Source organism: Artemia franciscana, chromosome 15, assembly GCF_032884065.1.
Source record: "Artemia franciscana chromosome 15, ASM3288406v1, whole genome shotgun sequence".
In the NCBI taxonomy this organism is placed as follows: Eukaryota; Metazoa; Arthropoda; class Branchiopoda; order Anostraca; family Artemiidae; genus Artemia; species Artemia franciscana.
The window spans coordinates 261101-281926 of NC_088877.1; the positions used below are offsets into that span (position 1 = coordinate 261101).

General features: G+C 32.1%; 1 protein-coding gene across 1 annotated transcript in view; it reads right to left on the bottom strand.

Annotated features, from left to right (window-relative positions):
• Positions 1-20826, bottom strand: part of LOC136036668 (polyamine-transporting ATPase 13A3-like) — a 107255-nt gene that overhangs the window by 21519 nt on the left and 64910 nt on the right. The window contains exons 13-15 of the mRNA XM_065718975.1: positions 19719-19826; positions 13225-13384; positions 983-1222 (exon numbers count right to left, since the gene is read on the bottom strand). Of these exons, the coding sequence (XP_065575047.1) occupies positions 983-1222; positions 13225-13384; positions 19719-19826 (508 nt within the window). The remainder of the gene's footprint in view (positions 1-982; positions 1223-13224; positions 13385-19718; positions 19827-20826) is intronic.

Consider the following 20826-nt stretch of genomic DNA (forward strand, 5'->3'; position numbering starts at 1 on the left):
GTTATTAAATGAGAAAACAAGGCCCACATGGATTTATACTACATATCACATATCACATATCATTTATACATATACTACATATCATATTTATACAATAATATCAGAGAGCCAAAGAAAATATCAGAACGTGTTATTAAATGAGAACACAAGGCCCACATGGATTTATACTACATATCACATATCACATATCATTTATACATATACTACATATCATATTTATACAATAATATCAGAGAGCCAAAGAAAATATCAGAACGTGTTATTAAATGAGAACACAAGGCCCACATGGATTTATACTACACGGCTGCTTTTAAAGTTTTAGGTCTCAGGTGGCTTGATACTGCGGTGAGTTGCTAGTAGTAGTAGTAGTGGTCACGTTCTGCAATCTTATGGAGCAAATGTGAGCAAACTTGATGCCTTATATAGAATTTCACCTTATGTAAGTTTATGCTGCGTTACAGAAAACCCAATTTAGTAGTAACAAAATCAAATTTCTATAAAATCCGAAGATTCAGATTTCGTTACTTGCAAATAAAAAAATGTTGATAAAGACAGAGAAAATAGGTGAAAAAAAATGAAATACACGGATCAGGATTTCATATTCAAAAAATCTTTTTCAACAGGAACGTGAACTATAAAAATAAATAAAATAAAAAGATAAATTATTAGATAAATAACAATAATAAATAAATAAATAAATATATACATAAATAAATAAATCGATAGATAAATTAGACAAAGTGTTAAGTGTTAAAGAACCGGGTTATTTATTGTCCCAGTTTCAACAGAGCGCAAAAGAAAATTTGCAGACGAACGTCTAACTTTCCCTAAGTTTAGTCTAATACAAAATACAAGATTTTAATGCTTTCATCTTAGCTTCTTTAATTTAATATATATTTTATTTTTGCTTCCCTCCTCCCTCTGAATAAAATAAGTAGATATACTTAGAAGCACTATAGCATAAGATGATTACAAAACATACCTGTGATCATTACTGATCGTATTCCTGCCTCGCTTAGTATTTCGAGAGCTGGTACTGTTTCTTCTTTCAGTCGATTTTCAAGAATAATAAGACCGAGGAAAGTCAAATTCTCTTCTAGTTCTTCGCGTTGAAGTTTCTCTATTTTCAAAATGCTAGCTTTAACCTCCCTGTGAGCTAAAGCAATGACACGAAAACCTTGCTTTGTATAGTTTTCCAATGTTGTATAAAAATCATTTGGAACTAAAAAATAATTGAACTGATTAGCAAATGAATTCAGCATTCCAATATTTAGCCATTTTGTATCCTAAAGTGCCACCATAAATTACCTAACTAGGTTATTTTCTTCCTTATTTTGCTTTTTCACCCCCTGGCCTCCGCAAGTCAGGGAGACCCAAAATGACCATTGGCAGGATGTCAACAAAGGAGGCGAAGTTGGCGATGTTTTCGATGAAGGAGCTTTGGTCGATGGCCCAGGAGGTCTATGAGGTTGTCGTGGCGAATCACTGTTGCTGCCTTATTCGCATTCAGGCATGGGAGGACCTAATTAAGTAAGTTATTTTGCTTTGTAAATGTTATATCTATCTTTCCTTTGTAAATTTAAAATTGAATTCTTAACTTAAATCACAATGGAAGGACACATCGTAAATTATAATGTAAAAGATTATACTATAAAGTGTAATATAGGGTTTACACTATATTATTACACTATAAATAAAGTGCAAAAGGATATGTAGTGTAAAAGTTATTCTAATGGAATGCGATATATTCTGCAGATTAATTTATATATACAACTAGATCGATTATACTGAATTAAATGGATAAAAATAATTTAAATGGGTGTTTTAACGCAACCGTATGTTTTTCGCCACCCAGGAAATTTTAGATAATCGAGAGGATTAGTTGGGTCAGAATAGACAGGTTAGCTTAGTCTATGTCTATGTCAATGTCTATTGCTATGTCTATGTCTATATCTATGTCTAATCTGATCTACCTGAATTAAAAGGTGGCGGAAAACCGCGGTGGCGTTGAAACACTGCTTTTGGTGCCGTAAAGCACAGCATCGTGAAACTGTCCAGACTCTGGATCTTTAAAGCGTATGTACAGTTGAGATAATAGGATCCTTTACAATAGGATTGTCAAAGCCAGTGATTTAGCGGTGATTCTCTTGTGTGACTGATGGCCTTCAATGTTGATGCAAATTAGTAAATAGATTTTGGAAATATAGAAACTGAATAAAAATTGTGCTTAGAATTTGACATATTTTAAATAAGGAACTTCTGTTTCAGAATTCAGTGATAATAAAACATAAATACAATTGTAAGCCTTTAACCTCAAGACAAGAAGTAGAGCTTCAGCGCCATACATTTGACATATGCTGAAATTTACTTTTAAGGAAGCCAAGCTTATTTTGGAAGGGTTCTAAATATAGAATATATATTTCTTTTATAGGTATTGCAAAGACCGTATTCATATTTCATATGAATTCCCACGAGCTGTAGTATCCAAAACGCTTTAAAAAAAAAATTTAAACGCTTTAAAACACTTTCACGTTAAAGCATTTTTAAAACGCTTTAACGTGAAACGCCAAAACACTATGTACCCAACAGTACCCAAACACTTTAAAAATCTTGATAAGAATATATACATCTAAAGAATATGCTTTTGATGACGGTTCCAAATCTTTAATTTTCGTTCAATATGAATTTGCTCAGAAAAATATTAGCTCTTAAAAAATTTTTGGCGAAACCTGGAAACAACCAAAACCCCAGCAATATAGATGTAAATTGTACCACCAGCTTAAGCATGTCAGAGTTCCTTACACCTAAGATTTCAAGTCCGAGTACCAATGAAAATTACAGAAGTTACGTTTTCCAAAGGATTGACATGGATGCATTTTTTTCTTCAAAGGTATCAAGGTCATGTAATATCGTTTCAAGATCCAAAAAAACAGAAATTGAATATTCTAGCCCTACTTTTAAGTGACAAAAGTGATTATAGCACAGAAAAGTGAAATAAAAATTGACCAAAATTTTTAAATTTGACAATTTGACAAAAAATTTGAAAAATTTGACCAAAACCTCATAGAGATAGTCGTACTCAAAAGTACTCAAAATCGTACTCAGTAATTGCACCTCTTTTGTATTTAATATCAAAAGGACTTAATTAAGTTCTGCAATTTTTAAGTTAAATCTCACTGACTGAAGACTTTTGTAACAATTTCCAGCATTAACGATTCCAGTGACTCAGTGGAGTCAGTGGAGTCAATATTCGATACATTTCAGGTGGCAGCCAGTTAGTGCTCTGAATACAAAATGTTCGCTCTGCTAGTTCCAACCAGCGAATGATTTGACTACTACTGGATTTCTAGAGCTTAATTTTAAATAAAATAAAGACCATAATCAGAAGGATCCCGTATAATAGGTTTTAGGGTACTTGTATGATATACGTCCTGTCTAATGCTCATGTAATATGTTTCTCTGTCACTCAAACCGAATGAAATATCACAAAGATAAAAACTTAATACTTTAGAAGCAAATTTGGAATACATTTCTACATTAGGGGGGGGGGTAAATTATTGCGGGTCTTCATGCCTAATGTGTTAGCTACAATTATTCTGCATATTATATAGTACAAATTATTTTGTAATTTCACACTTTCCAAATACTTTACCCCTACCCCCCATTGTACAAATATATAGCCAAAATTATATAATTTCCATTTATTCTGTCACTTCTCTTTGTCTTGGGTCACAGTAAGCCAAAATAAAGTAACAAAAATACAACCGGTTCTATAATGCGTCAATGAATGAACAACTTGACCGGTAGGGCGTTCATCATACAAGTACCAATTTTAGTTCATATGCAAAGTTAATACTGCTTTATCTTATAAAAGATGTAATCTTATTTACATCTTGTGCATTATAATTTACTGAAATGGGCTCTAAACCAGCTTTGAACTCCTACGGCTAAAAAAAAGGGTTCTTCACTTGCTTACTACTTCTTGGTAATCTTTTCACTGGGAGACCATTAAAGGCCATAGTTCATAAAAAAATTAAGTGTTCTGAGTATCAGTGGGTGATATTTGTGGACTTAATGAAAGATGGCAAGCTAGTTAAAAACAGCGGCCAGTTAATGGTGTAAATACTTGCTTTTGAAACTAGTAATTGATTTGACTGTTGCCACATACATATTTGTACACATATTATGCAAGGATGTAACCTTGTTTAGACCTTAAACAACTTAATTATACTCACTTACTGCTATGGGACATTGTTGGTTTATTGGACTACATTATTTGTTTGTGGTTTATTTCATATTTTGTGGCTTATTATTAATGGCCCATGGTTAGTTGGTTTACTGGATTATTCAAGAAAACGGCATCATCATTAATTGATGGGTTTTAACTTGACTTGACTTTATTAAACAAGAAACGATATGCTTAAATCTTATACAAAGGAGACAGGGAGGCAACTCGTTTTGTCTCCTTTAACCATAGAGAGAGGAAAAGAAGGAATTGCACCTCAATAACTCACACGAAACACATAGAGAAAAAGAGAGAGAGAGAAAAGAAGCGAAGAAAGAAGAAAAAAATCGACTCATGGAGACACGAATGGGACTTATAATCAAATAATAAATAAATCAACTTAAATTCAGTTCCCGCTATTATAGGCAGAAAGAACTATTTCTTTAAATTTCTTTTTATATGTATAGAGTGATGGTGACTCACTTATTAAATCAAATAGTTTATATTTATTGGCCATCTCAGGAAGTTGACATCTTAAAGTTAGTCTTGATCTCTCATATTTAATAAAAGGAAAAAGAAACTTATTCCTTGCTCTTGATAAATGGCTATGTTTATTTTCAACCAAGAGCTACATGTTATTGAAAAAATTATCCCTACGCGGGATGTCTAAAAACTATATGTCTATATTAAGGTGAAAAATTTGTTGCAAATGAAGAATATAAAGAAATAAAAAAGACGTTTAAGTTTAGATAATTCTTTTGTCTTCCTAGTGTGTGTTAAAAAAAGGTCTAGGATTCTTATTGACTTGTTTTGGACAATTTGGAGTCTTCGTAAATGTGAATGGAATGTCAACATCCAAACGGTTGGGCAATATTGAAAATAGCATTCAACTAATGAAAAATATAATTTTCTCATTATTTGGTAAGGAAACAGAAACTTTACTCTATGCAAACAACCGAGATTCCTGGACACTGTTGCCTCGAGTTTATTTATATGCGCCTTAAAATACAGATTTGAGTCAATGTAAATACCAAAATATCTAAATACATCCACTCTTTTTATGGAGGAAGCTCCAGTACTAATAGTTTTAAATGACACACACTTCACTGCTCTCAAACTTCTCCCAAAAACCACGAATTCCGACTACTCTAGGTTAGGTATTAGTCGATTAGCGTGAAACCAAGAATTTACATTAACAGCAACTGTTTCGAGGGCCACTCGTAGGTCCTCCTCGTTGCCCGCCTTCAAACTAATTGCCGTGTCATCTGCAAACAATATTGGTGATTCATCGTCCAGAGGCATACAGTTTGGAAGGTCATTTATGCGTATAAAAAAAGTAACGTCCCCAAATACAGACCCTTGTGGAACCCCTATATTTACTAAAGGAAAAGTATGAGATGATTCCTCACCAGCTTGGACTGTAAAACTTCTTTCTAATAAATAATATCTCACTAAACCAAGAGCTATTCCACGAATTCCTATATTTTTCAACTTATCAAAAAGAATTGCATGTTCTATTGTATCAATAGCTTTTTTAATGTCAAATAAAATATAGTTGCCCCCAAAACTGTCATCCATAGCATCTGATAAGAAATTAAGTAAAGAAGCTAATGCTTGCTCTGTTGACCTACCACGCAAGAAACTAAACTGATTGCGTGAAAAGAATTATTCTTTACCAGAAATGAAGTAAATCTACTCTTTATTATTTTTTCAAAAACTTTAGAAACAGGTAATAAAATAGTAATAGGCCAATAATTATTTGGATTATCTTTATCGCTATTTTTAAACAAAGGTAAAACCTTGGCTATTTTGAGAAAAACTAGAAAAAAACCATTTTTCATGCAAGAATTTAAGACAAATAAAAGTGGCCAGATAATTCTTTAAATAGAGAAGTTGAAATACCGTCACATCCAATCGAAAATATGTTTTTCAAAACTAGTAACCGCTCTTTGAAATTCCAAGAACGGTATAGGGCACATAAATATAGTCTTATATACTTTTTTTGGAATATATTTTCTATGATTATGTGTTCCAGCAGAAATTTGATCCACCGGATCACTTCCAATTTTCCTAAAATGGTTAGCAAATGCTTCTGCCATTACTCTCTCATCCGTTATTTTAACGCCTTCATTAGTTGTAATGTGGGATGGATTATTTCTTGTCTTAAAATACGTTTTTTAAAACTAGTAACCGCTCTTTGAAATTCCAAGAACGGTATAGGGTACATAAATATAGTCTTATATACTTGTTTTAGAATATATTTCCTATGATTACGTGTTCCAGCAGAAATTTGACCCACCGGATCACATCTAATTTTCCTAAAATGGTTAGCAAATACTTCTGCCATTACTCTCTCATCCGTTATTTGAACGCCTTCATTAGTTGTAATGTGGGATGGATTATTTCTTGTCTTGACATTATTTATTCTTTCATTTGTCATTTTCCATGTTTTCCGTGGTGAATCGCATTCACGAAGTTTCTTTTGATAATATTTTGCTTCTGCCTCTCTGATAACAAAATCTAACCGATTTATATATTTTTTAAAGTTTTCAATATTAATTTCAGTTGGATACTGCATGTTCACCGTATAGTCTATTTTTTTCTTTTATAATGTTTAACAAGCTTTGAGTAACCCAGGCTTATGAGGTTAATCATGACTTTGTTTTTAATACCAAAGAACATACTCGGTCAAATATTTGGTTAGATTTACTATAAAATAAAAAAATTGACTGATTCGGGTTTTCAATATTTAACACATCACTCCAATCTATATCTCTTATTTTTATTTTTATCTCATCTTTTTTTTCTGGTTAAATTACCCACTTATAACTTGTATTTGGTCTCTTTTCACGCTCCATTCCTAATACAGAGCAGTCAGTAAAAAAACCACACAATGATCAGACGTATCATTTAAAATAATATGGGTATCAAAGCAATTTTCCGATGAGAAAAAGTTATCAATAAGAGTTGCATGGTTATGCAAGGCTAACAACAAGGCCACTTGTATTGACATGTCAGGGAGAATACCTTTTGGCCTTTGGGCGAATCATTCATACCTGAAACATCGATTCTCTACGATATTTCTGTTGGCTATTTCTAGATCACGAAGTTTTTAGAGTACTATCATATTTTTGTCAGTATTGCCACCTTGAACTATGAAAATAAATAAACAAAACAAATCAGTTAAATTTGACAATACTCGATTGAGTATTTCGTTAATTTTTAAAGACAAATGCACCATCAACGGGAAGCTACACCTTTTACACTGTTTGAGCGTATGTTTTTAGCTTTTTTGGAGTTTTCACCCATGTTCATATTTTTTTCTTTCAATTTTCACCATTTACTTTCAAAACTGCAGATCTGCAAATGGAGGTCTTTTTCATAAAAATTCGAATTTTTGCTATTTATTAATTTTAAAGATAAATATATATATATATATATATACTAGCTGTTGGGGTGGCGCTTCGCGCCACCCCAACACCTAGTTGGTGGGGGCGCTTCGCGCCCCCCCCAAGCCCCCCCGCGCGCGTAAGTCGTTACGCGCCATAATAGTTACGCGCCATTGTAGTTGTGTCCCTATGTCCCACCTGTGAATATAGATATATATATATATATATATGGTTTTAACTACGTAAAACTTGCGAATATACAACATTCTTTGCTGTCCCATTGTCTTTGCATATAAATAGATTGTCAGGTTATCCCCCTGTTTCCCCCGGTGTCCCCGTTGTAGTTGTGTCCCTGTGTCCCGGTCGTCATTTATATTCCCTGTGTCCCGGGTCCCGGTCATCATTTGTATCCCGGTGTCCCGGTCTGTATATACATTCGTTTTTTAGTTTTGTTTTTCTCCTTTATTTTTTTCCTTTTTTTTTCTTTTTTAGCTTATTTAGATTTTTAGATTTTTTAGTTTTTTTTATTAGTTTTTAGTTTTTATTTCTTTTTAGTTTTTTTGTCCCGGTCGTCATTTATATCCCCCTGTTTCCCCCGGTGTCCCCGTTGTAGTTGTGTCCCTGTGTCCCGGTCGTTATTTATTTTTAGTTTTTTACCTTTTTTTAGTTTTTTTAGTTTTTTAGCTTTTTTATTTTTTTATTAGTTTTTAGTTTTTTTGTAGTTTTTGCCTTTTTTTTAGTTTTTTTAGTTTTTTAGCTTTTTTATTAGTTTTTAGTTTTTTTTGTAGTTTTTGCCTTTTTTTAGTTTTTTTAGTTTTTTAGCTTTTTTATTTTTTTTATTAGTTTTTAGTTTTTTTTGTAGTTTTTGCCTTTTTTTTAGTTTTTTCAGTTTTGACGTCACCTGATCCAGTTTTTTCAGGTGACGTCACCTGATCCACGATCCACAGATCCACAGACAACTTATTTTTATATATATAGATAGTTTTTTTTTTTTTACTTATGTCCTGGTCGTCATTTATACTCCCTGTGTCCCGGTGCTTTGTTGATTGCTAATCGAACATTCCTTTTGTCCTGGTCGCTTTCTCTTTGAGTGTCGTCATTTATTAGTTTTTTCCTTTTTTTTTAGTTTTTTATTGGTTTTTACCTTTATTTTAGCTTATTTTTCAGTTTTTTCCTTTTTTTTAGATTTTTTTTATTTTTTATTTTTTTTAGTTTTTTACCTTTTTTAGTTTTTTTAGTTTTTTTAGTTTTTTAGCTTTTTTACTTTTTTTATTAGTTTTTAGTTTTTTTTTGTAGTTTTTGCCTTTTTTTAGTTTTTTCAGTTTTTTTTTTAGTTTTTTATTGGTTTTTACCTTTATAGTTTTTTTAGTTTTTTAGCTTTTTTATTTTTTTTATTAGTTTTTAGTTTTTTTTTGTAGTTTTTGCCTTTTTTTAGTTTTTTCAGTTTTGACGTCACCTAATCCAGTTTTTTCAGGTGACGTCACCTGACACATCCATCCACACATCCACAGACAGACAACTTATTTTTATATATATAGATATATATATATATATATATATATATATATAGATATATATATATATATATATATATATATATATATATATATATATATATATATATATATATATACATATATATATATATATATATATATATATATATATATATATATATATATATATATATATATATATATATATATATATATATATAAAAATAAGTTGTCTGTGTGTGGATCTGTGTGTGGATCAGGTGACGTCATGTTTGTCCGCATATGACGTCTGAATTATTTCACACTAATACAAAAGAAGAAAAAAACTAAAAAAGGTAAAAACTACAAAAAAAACTAAAAAGAAAAAAATACTAAAAAAGCTAAAAAACTAAAAAAAAACTAAAAAAAGGTAAAAATCTAATAACTAAAAAAAAACTGAAAAAAATAAAAAAAGGCAAAAACTACAAAAAAAATAAAAACTAATAAAAAAACTAAAAAAGCTAAAAAACTAAAAAAACTAAAAAAAACTAAAAAAAGGTAAAAAACTAAAAAAAACTAAAAACTAGAAAAGAAAAAAAACTAAAAAAAAGGAAAAAACTGAAAAATAAAAGAGAAAAAGAAAACTAAAAAAATATGAATAAATATATATAAAAATAAGTTGTTTGTGGGTTATGTCTGTCTGTCTGTCTGTCGAGTGACGTCGTGTTTGTCCGCATATGACGTCTGAATTATTTCACACTAATACAAAAGAAGAAAAAAAACTAAAAAAGCTAAAATACTAAAAAAAACTAAAAAAAGGTAAAAAACTAAAAACTAAAAAAAACTGAAAAAACTAAAAAAAGGCAAAAACTAAAAAAAACTAAAAACTAATAAAAAAACTAAAAAAGCTAAAAAACTAAAAAGACTAAAAAAACTAAAAAAAGGTAAAAAACAAAAAAAAACTAAAAACTAAAAAGAAAAAACTAAAAAAAAGGAAAAAACTGAAAAATAAGAGAAAAAGAAAACTAAAAAAATATTAATCTATATATATATATATAAAAATAAGTTGTCTGTGTGTGGATCTGTGTGTGGATCAGGTGACGTCATGTTTGTCCGCATATGACGTCTGAATTATTTCACACTAATACAAAAGAAGAAAAAAACTAAAAAAGGTAAAAACTACAAAAAAAACTAAAAAGAAAAAAAAACTAAAAAAGCTAAAAAACTAAAAAAAACTAAAAAAAGGTAAAAATCTAATAACTAAAAAAAAACTGAAAAAAATAAAAAAAGGCAAAAACTACAAAAAAAATAAAAACTAATAAAAAAACTAAAAAAGCTAAAAAACTAAAAAAACTAAAAAAAACTAAAAAAAGGTAAAAAACTAAAAAAAACTAAAAACTAAAAAAGAAAAAAACTAAAAAAAAGGAAAAAACTGAAAAATAAAAGAGAAAAAGAAAACTAAAAAAATATGAATAAATATATATAAAAATAAGTTGTTTGTGGGTTATGTCTGTCTGTCTGTCTGTCGAGTGACGTCGTGTTTGTCCGCATATGACGTCTGAATTATTTCACACTAATACAAAAGAAGAAAAAAAACTAAAAAAGGTAAAAACTACAAAAAAAACTAAAAAGAAAAAAAACTAAAAAACTAAAAAAAACTAAAAAAAGGTAAAAACTAAAAAAAAACTGAAAAAACTAAAAAAAGGCAAAAACTAAAAAAAACTAAAAACTAATAAAAAAACTAAAAAAGCTAAAAAACTAAAAAAACTAAAAAAACTAAAAAAGGTAAAAAACAAAAAAAAACTAAAAACTAAAAAAGAAAAAACTAAAAAAAAGGAAAAAACTGAAAAATAAGAGAAAAAGAAAACTAAAAAAATATTAATAAATATAAAAAATATAAATATAAATATAATATAAATTAGCAATCAACAAAGCACCGAGACACAAATGACGACCGGGACACAGGGAGTATAAATGACGACCAGGACATAAGTAAAAAAAAAAACTAAAAAAATTAAAAAAATGGTAAAAACTACAAAAAAACTAAAAACTAATAAAAAAACTAAAAAATCTAAAAATCTAAATAAACTAAAAAAGAAAAAAAAAGAAAAAAGGAAAAAAATAAAGGAGAAAAGCAAAACTAAAAAACGAATGTATATACAGACCGGGACACCGGGATACAAATGACGACCGGGACACAGGGAATATAAATGACGACCGGGACACAGGGACACAACTACAATGGGGACGCCGGGGGGCACAGGGGGATATAAATGACGACCGGGACACCGGGACACAAGGAATATAAATGACGCCCGGGACACTCAAAGAGAAATCACAGACTGGAACACCGGGACACAAATGACAACCGGGACACAGGGAATATAAATGACGACCGGGACACAGGGACATAACTACAAAGGGGACGCCGGGGTGCACAGGGGGATATATAAATGACGATGGCGACTCAGGGAATGGTCGATTAGCAATCACCATCAACAAAGCTCAAGGGCAATCATTAGAATCATGAGGTATAGATCTGAATACGGATTGTTTTCCCATGGACCATTATATGTTGCATGTTCAAGAGTCGGTAAACCTGACAATCTATTTATATGCACAGACAATGGGACAGCAAAGAATGTTGTATATTCGCAAGTTTTACGTAGTTAAAAACATATATATATATATATATATATATATATATATATATATATATATATATATATATATATATATATATATATATATATATATATATATATATATATATATATATATATATATGTTGCATGTTCAAGAGTCGGTAAACCTGACAATCTAAATAAATGACGACACTCAAAGAGAAAGCGACCGGGACAAAAGGAATGTTCGATTAGCAATCAACAAAGCACCGGGACACAGGGAGTATAAATGACGACGACCGGGACACAGGGACATAACTACAAAGGGGACGCCGGGGTGCACAGGGGGATATATAAATGACGATGGCGACTCAGGGAACGGTCGATTAGCAATCACCATCAACAAAGCTCAAGGGCAATCATTAGAATCATGAGGTATAGATCTGAATACGGATTGTTTTCCCATGGACCATTATATGTTGCATGTTCAAGAGTCGGTAAACCTGACAATCTATTTATATGCACAGACAATGGGACAGCAAAGAATGTTGTATATTCGCAAGTTTTACGTAGTTAAAAACATATATATATATATATATATATATATATATATATATATATATATATATATATATATATATATATATATATATATATATATATATATATATATATATATATATATATCTATCTATATTCACAGGTGGGACATAGGGACACAACTACAATGGCGCGTAACTAATATGGCGCGTAACGACTTACGCGCGCGGGGGGGCTTGGGGGGGCGCGAAGCGCCCCCACCAACTAGGTGTTGGGGTGGCGCGAGGCGCCACCCCAAAAGCTAGTATATATATATATATATATATATATATATATATATATATATATATATATATTTGGGACGGAGGTCAGTGGTGTGATTCTGTAAGCTCAGCTAGAGTCGATCCAGCTCAAAAAGGGTACTTGGAGAAATCTGGGGAAGGTAAGCAGGAACGGTGTGCAAAAGTACAGGATGGCTGGCCCCCAGGCCCCCATTGCACTTCCTGGATGAAGGACCTTGAAACAGAGATCAGCATCGTCGGCTCGGACATTGTAAACAGTAGGTCAACTCGGTAAATATTGAGAATTTTGAGAAACAAAGAAGATATACAGGGTTGCCATCTATAGTGATTTACACTATATCTAGTGTTTTTCTTGGTTGCCAAGTGATTTTTTTTTAGCCACGGATTCTTTTTTTTAATTATTTTTCAATGCTATTTTGAGAATTATGCAAGATACGGGGAAATTGATCAAATGAAGCGATAGGGTACACAGAGTTTAAGCGTATAGGCTAAGAGGCTCAGTTTTACAAAATATATCGCAAACAGCTTTATGCATTAACACGACCAGCCATACACAGTATTTTTGAATTGAATTTGAATCAACAACCACATAATATAAATTACAAAATTGACAAATTCCAACGTAAAGCTTCACTATACATTTAGCTAAACATAACGATTAAATCTAACCTGAGGGGGGTTCGCACAGCTTTATAATTGCTTCAGGAGAACCTTTGCAGTAGAAATCAAAGAAATCATTGGTCATTACTTTAGTAACAACACTGCTTCGTTGAAGTGATGACGCAAACGGGAATATTTTGACAATTCCTACGGTGTGCTCTTCGTTACCCTAAAAAAGGAAAAAAAGGATTAAATTATTCCATTCTAGATTCATATGTGTAGCCTACATACCGCTAGTATAATGCCCAAGACTCACAGAATGCTCAATACCCCTCTCTCTTTAAAATAATTAAATAAAAAAAACAAGTTTTTTTAACTGAAAGTAAGGAGCGACATTAAAACTTAAAACGAACAGAAATTACTTCGTATATGAAAGAGGCTGCTTCCTCATCAACGCCCCGCTCTTTACGCTAAAGTTTGACTCTTTCTCTCAATTCTTCTTTTTAAAACAGTAAAAAACTTTAGCGTGAAGAGCGGGGCGTTGATGAGGAAGCAGCCTCTTTCACATACGAAGTAATTTCTGTTCGTTTTAAGTTTTAATGTCGCTCCTTACTTTCAGTTAAAAAAACTTGTTTTTTTTTTTATTTAGTTTCTGAACATTTTTGAATCAATGCATGTTCTGATTTTGGCTCTCCGCAGAGGAATAATTAAAACGAAATTTGCGTATTTTTATTTTTGGCTAAATGGCTTTTTCATAATTTTAATCGAATGATTTTGAGAAAAAAAAGAACGGGGGAGGAAGCCTAGTTGCCCTCCGATTTTTTGGTTAATTAAAAAGGCAACTCGAACTTTTAATTTTTTACGAATCTTTTTATTAGTAAAAGATTTACGTAACTTATAAATTAGCTTACGTAAAGAACTTTTGTATTCTCATATTTTTATTACATATATGAGGGGGTTCGCCCCCTCGTCAGTACCTCGCTCTTTACACTAAAGCTTAAATTTTGTCCCAATTCATTAAGAATGACCCCTGAATCACAAAAGCCGTAGAATAAATAGTTGAAATTACTAAAAATACTTTAGCGTAAAGAGCGAGGTATTAGGAGGAGGCGAGCCCCTCATATGGGTAATAATTTCTGTTTGTTTTAAGTTTTAATGCTGTTCCTTACTTCCAGCTGAAAGAACTTTTTCATATTTATTTTTTCATTGTTTTTTTTTAAATAATGCTGGTAAATCCTGCGCTCCCTTCATGGAGATTTTCTTCCCCCATGACAAATTATCGATGGAAAATTCTCCCAGCATATCCCCCTCTTCTCAACCCCTCCCCCCAACCAAAAAAATCCTCCTGAAAACGCCTGTACACTTCCCAGTAATCATTACTATATGTAAGCACTGGTCAAAGTTTGTAACTTGTTGCCCCTCCCACGGGGACTGTGGGGGAGTAAGTCGTCCCCAAAGACATAGTTATAAGGTTTTTCGACTACGCTGAATAAAATGGCTATCTCAGAATTTTTATCCGTTGACTTTGGTAAAATAATTAGCGTGGGAGGGGGCCTAGGTGCCCTCCAATTTTTTTGGTCACTTAAAAAGGGCACTAGAACTTTTCATTTCCGTTAGAATTAGCCCTCTTGCTACATTCTAGGACAACTGGGTCAATACGATCACCCCTGGGAAAAAAAAACAAACAAAAACAAAAAAACAAAAAACAAATAAACAGGCATCCGTGATCTGCCTTCTGGCAAAAAATACAAAATTCCACATTTTTGTAGATAGGAGCTCGAAACTTCTACAGTAGGGTTCTATGATACGCTGAATCGGATGGTCTGATTTTCGTTAAGATTCTATGACTTCTAGGGGGCGTTTTCCCCTATTTTCTAAAATAACGCAAATTTTCTCAGGCTCGTAACTTTTGGTGGGTAAGACTAAACTTGATTAAACTTATATATTTAAAATCAGCATTAAAATGCAATTCTTTTGATGTAGGTATTGGTATCAAAATTCCATTTTTTAGAGTTTTGGTTACTATTGAGCCGGGTCGCTCCTTACTACAGTTCGTTACCACGAACTGTTTGATGAAGAAAAATTAAGTATCCAATGATAGATCTGATCTTCCGGAGACTAATGAACGATTAATTGTAGTGAAAAAACTTGTAGTAGCAACTTTATTAACTTTATTATTAATTTATGGTTTACCAGCAAAACGGTTTTTGCAAGTAATGTTCCCATTGGTAATCGCTAGATATCCGTATGAAAAATGTCTGCATTGAGTCGTTGATTTCCTTGAGCATCGGAATTACGAAAAATTAAGCGAGAAAAATGGGTTTTTCAACAAAGCAGTGAAAAAAAAAACAAAAACAAAACAACATTTTAATAAAAAAATAAAACTAATCCGAATATTTCATCCCCATATGCGGGAGCCATTCTCAACGGAAAAAAAAAATTAAAATTCAAATAAGTGAAAAAATGTATGTATGCATGTATGTATTTATTTATAACCCATCATACAAAATAACGAAGTGATGGAGTACATCGAAAAAAAAAGAAGAAAGAAACAACATATCGTAATTACATTCTAAAATACAAACAAAAATAATTCAAAGTCAAAAAACAACATTTTGCCATTCATATCCGGTTTGCTTATTGCACATGTGTACATTCAGCTCAGCTAACTTAGCACACGGGTCAGACAAGCTATATTTTTTCATCAAATAGGAGTTGCGGGTCCACGGAGGAATTCGCAACAGAAACTTAGCAAATTTTAAGAAAACGCGTTTCATCCTAAGAAGGTCAGATTCACTAAATATAGGGTAAAACGGTACTAAATACAGAATATGTGGCAGGACGACACTATTGTAAATTCTCGCAAGATGGGCTCTACTCAAATGAAACTGAGAACTAACAATTGTACCATATACACGACAGATTTTCGTTTCCATACTTTCTAGCATCAATAGCCTAGTTTTCTTCAGATTTTTTCCAAATGGAAGGCCAAGATATTTCAACTTGACACAAGGCTTTACTTCTGTACCATTCAGATCCTTAGATATATTATCTGGTCTAGTCGTATCTATTTCATTAAAAATCAAAATTTTTCAGAATTTTTCAGAATTTTTAAATTAAATTTTTTTAATAAATTTTTCAGAATTTAGGGAAAGTCCTATATCACTGCAGTTTTTACATATCTCCAAAAAACATTTTGCTAGCCCACTGATAGTCCTACTAATATTAAAAACGTCGCCTGCATAACATAATATTGACAAATCAGTACCTTTATATATACAGCACGAAGAAGGTTGGCATTGAGCTGGAAGCGTTGCATTATATTACCGTGGGAGAAATTTTTAGAAATAGTTATTTTTGAAAAATAACACAAAAAACGACAACTAAACAAATGAAAAAATTAAACAAATAAGAAACAATACCTAACATTATAAACAAACTTCCAGCATTGATATTACAACATAAGAATAAAACCAAACTCACTCTAGAGTGACACTCTAGAGTGACACTCACTCTAGAGTGAGTGTCTAGAGTGAAAACAATGTGTCACTCTCCTCTCAACATTCAGTGGATAAATGGGAATATATTAAAAGTGAAGACTATATTTACTACAAATATGGTACATATTTACAAGTGGTAAATATGGTAAATATGGTACAAATATGGTACCATATATGGTACCATTTACAAATATGGTAAATGGAAAAGCAGTGTGGCTTACGAAATTATTTGCATCAAAATTAGCAATTGAAATCCCTGATTTAAGAAACATTTAAACTTCATAGGCAACAAACTTAAACGGCTTCTACACAAACTTTAGATCCATAAAGGTCTGACCCGGGACCCCCCCCCCCGGTCAAATTTTGAGAGCCAAATCAGATACAAGACGATAGAAAAATCAGTACAACATAATAAGCTACAGAATGCAGGATACGAATTTCAGACACATATGGAGCAGAACTCCTTTATTCGGCCATAATTATTAGGAACTAAATAATTATGTCATTTATGTTGTATCCGGTGTCAATGCAACTGAATATGAGAGAAACAGTTATCATCGTATCTCTCTTCTTTGGGATTTTGTTTTGTCAGTTCATCTTCATTTTGGTTTATCTTTTACGGTCATTTATTGACAATAAAACATCCATTTTCTAACCTTTTTTTAAAAAACAGAAAGAAAGATTTAACTAATTATGATAAACACGGAAACTTAAAAATTTTGAGAGCCAAGTCAGATACAAGAGGACAGACAAATCAGTACAACATACAAAGCTTAATAATACAGGTTACGAATTTCAGACATATATGAAGCAGAAAATCTTTATTAGGACATCTAACAAACTAAGATATTATGTCATTTTTGTTGTATCCAGCGTCAGTGTAGCTGAATTTATGAGAAACAGTTATAATCATATTTCTCTTCTTTGGGATTGTTCGTTTTGTCAGTTCTTCTTCATTTTGGTTTATCTTTTACGGTCATTTATTGACAATAAAACCTCTATTTTCTAACTTAAAAAAGATAGAGGGTTAATCCCTGATAAAATACATTCTGATAAACGAATTCTGATAAATTATGGAAACTCTAATGAATTTGAAAGCCAAATAAGATACAGGATGACAGACAAATAAATATAACATACAAAGCTTAAGAATATAGGTTACGAGTTTCAGCCATATATGATACAAAACTTCCTTTGAACTTATCTCAGCCGATCTGCTGCTTGGGAGATGCTCGCATCATTATTATTTTGTCCGGAATTTTTTTTTAAGAATTCACGTCTTGAAACATAAAGAACGACTCGCCTACTTGACTTGGAGCCTGTGATGACCTCTATTACGGAGATTATTACGGACAAATGTGGTTTTGAAAAAGGTTGGAGGTGGGGGTAGTTCAGGGGGATTTTTTCTGGTGGAGGGGGGGGGGATCGAAGAGTAAAGATTACGGGGGAGGATCTTTCCATGGAAGTTTTTTATAGGGGAAGGGAATTTTCCATAAAAGGGTCACCGGATTTCCCAGCATTATTTAAAAATGATTATTATTAATAAAAAAAAACAAGTTTCTGCGACTGAAAGTAAGGAGCAACATTAAATCTTAAAACGAACAGAAATTATTACGTTTAAAAGAGGGTTCACCCCCTCGTCAATACCTCACTCTTTAAACTAACTTCAGCATAAAGAGTGAGGTATTGACGAGGGGGAACCCCTTCATATACGCAATAATTTCTGTTCGGTTTAAGTTATTGCGTTGCTCTTTACTTCCAGTTGGAAAACTTGTATTTTTTTTACATTTAATATTTTTAAAAGTCTAATTTTATTTTATAATCCTTAAAGCTTTATAGCCTATTAGTCTTAGTCGATGTAGCTTAATATCTGTCCATGCACATACTCTCATAAAAATTAAGGAGTTTGGAACCAAGTTGATACCAGTAACAATCAACTGAAGCTGAAAGCCCCCAGAGTTGGACACGCTCACCCTCCATCTCAATCTATCTAAATCTTCACTCTTTACACCCATCCAATGAAATTCCAATTCCTCAAACTTTTTACTTATAACTTCTTCTTACTCCATTCAAGGACAACCTGAATTTCGTTTCGCCCCATATAGAAGACCAACTAGTAAAGTCTTTGCTAATCTGTCGTCCTTCATCTTTTAAGCATGACGTAGCTATATTCACCTTTCTTCTAATATAGCCCTAGAAAGTCGGATCGAACCCCATATGGCCGATCTAAGTCTTACCTAAAACTATTCTTGGACGGTGACACTCTAAAATATTTAGCAAATCTTCCTCAGCCCTTTGAAGCACAATCAGTTCACAACCACACTTGACCAGCGTCATTACCGTCGCTTGGAATGTTCTAATTTTTGGTCTCAGACTAATTTTCCTGTTCTTCTCAACCCTTTTAATGATAAAAAATACCTTGCGCCTTGGCTATTTCATTTTTTATACCTTTTGCATCTCATATAAGTGGAGCTTGATATTTTTTTCTATATCTAACACTACCTTTCCACCCTCATATTATTGTGAGTTTAAGAGACTGAGTCTTTTTAGTATTAATTTTCAGTGCTGTGTCTGCACCATGAACTCTTAAAATTTTCACAAATTCATTCTTTTCGCTTACATGTTCATCTAGGACAGTCAAATTAAAGGCATAATCTAAGTCCATGTCAATTGACCTTCCTATTTGATGACATGTCTTCCTATAGCTTTTTACAAGTTCCTTGGAATAAAATTTGTCATAATAATCTATCTATACAGGGACAGGATACATCCCTTCTTAAATCCTGTCGCCACATCAAACCAACTACTTCCCTCACTTACTACCTTAACTACCGTAATAAGTAAAGTTTGACAGAGTAATCTATCTATACAGGGACAGGATTTATCCCTTCTTAAATCCTGTCTCCACATCAAACCAACTAATACCCTCACTTACTTCCTTAACTACTGTAATACAAGCCTCGTACATGTCACTACTTACTTTCACGTACTTATATAGTATATCAAAAAGGTTAGAGCCTTCACTTTAACTGAAAAAAAGCACGAAAAACCTAGAGCTCTTACAGTCTTGTCCGTTGGAGTCCATCTAGCCATGGCGTTTATCATCATGTCAAATTTGGAGAAATCGGACCTCTCAGACTCTTCATATGTCCATCCAGATGCCTCAAATACCTGTGAATTAAAATCTGCTATATACTGTACTTTTGTTTGGAATTATGTGTATTTATTTATATATATAAAAAAAAACTAAAAAAAAGTATTTATCGTCAATAATTTATTAATTATTTCTTTTTTGAAACGTTGTTGCAATGTTATTCAACTTATTATATAAACTAACCTATTTAGATAAAGCTATAAAATATTAGTCTCAAATGAATCAAATAAGCTAAATGCAGCTTTATAGAGCTTGTCTATATTAAAAGGTTCATTATGTATAGCTTAAGAATAAATACACCACCACTCACGATGATGGCTACTGAAAAAGGGAGGCTGAATTTATGGAATTTAATTTATTATGAATCTATTGGCTCTCTCATAATTTTTATTCGATTGCATTACGGCCGCTTTTCAGTCCACAATTTTATGTTGTGCCACAAAACGGCAAAAAACACCATTTTTCTATGGCAGTCTTTTTTGTACACCAAAAACTCTAGAACTTACAATTTTCTTTCAGGGGGGCTGAGAGCCCCCTCTTTAGGGGTAAATGTCCCAAATTCCTTAATATTAATAGCTCATATAGCGTGCAAAATACTTTTCGTTTCTGTGTTTTTTTTTATCCTGTAAATCTAAAGTCTTTTCACTTGCATTACACTTTGGGATATTATACTTGAAAAAAAATTAAAAGACTAGTTAAAAAAATGGTATTGGGAAAATAGGGTAGTAAATAAGGTAGTAATTCTTTCAACATAAAATACATTTAAGCCCAATACCGATATCTGAGAACCACTCGTTTATCACAGTTACCACTGAGTAAAAGAAAAGAAAAAAAGACAAGACAAACGGAACAAATAAAAGTCCTTGAAGGGTCAAGGGCCATTATAGGGCCAAGAATCTCGACAATACGGCTCTCTGATATGCTGAATCTAACGGTACAATCTTCATAAATGTCAATGTCCTTCCTGGGGGGTATTTTCTCCCTTTTTTCAGGAATTCAGCTAAAAGTCTCAGCATC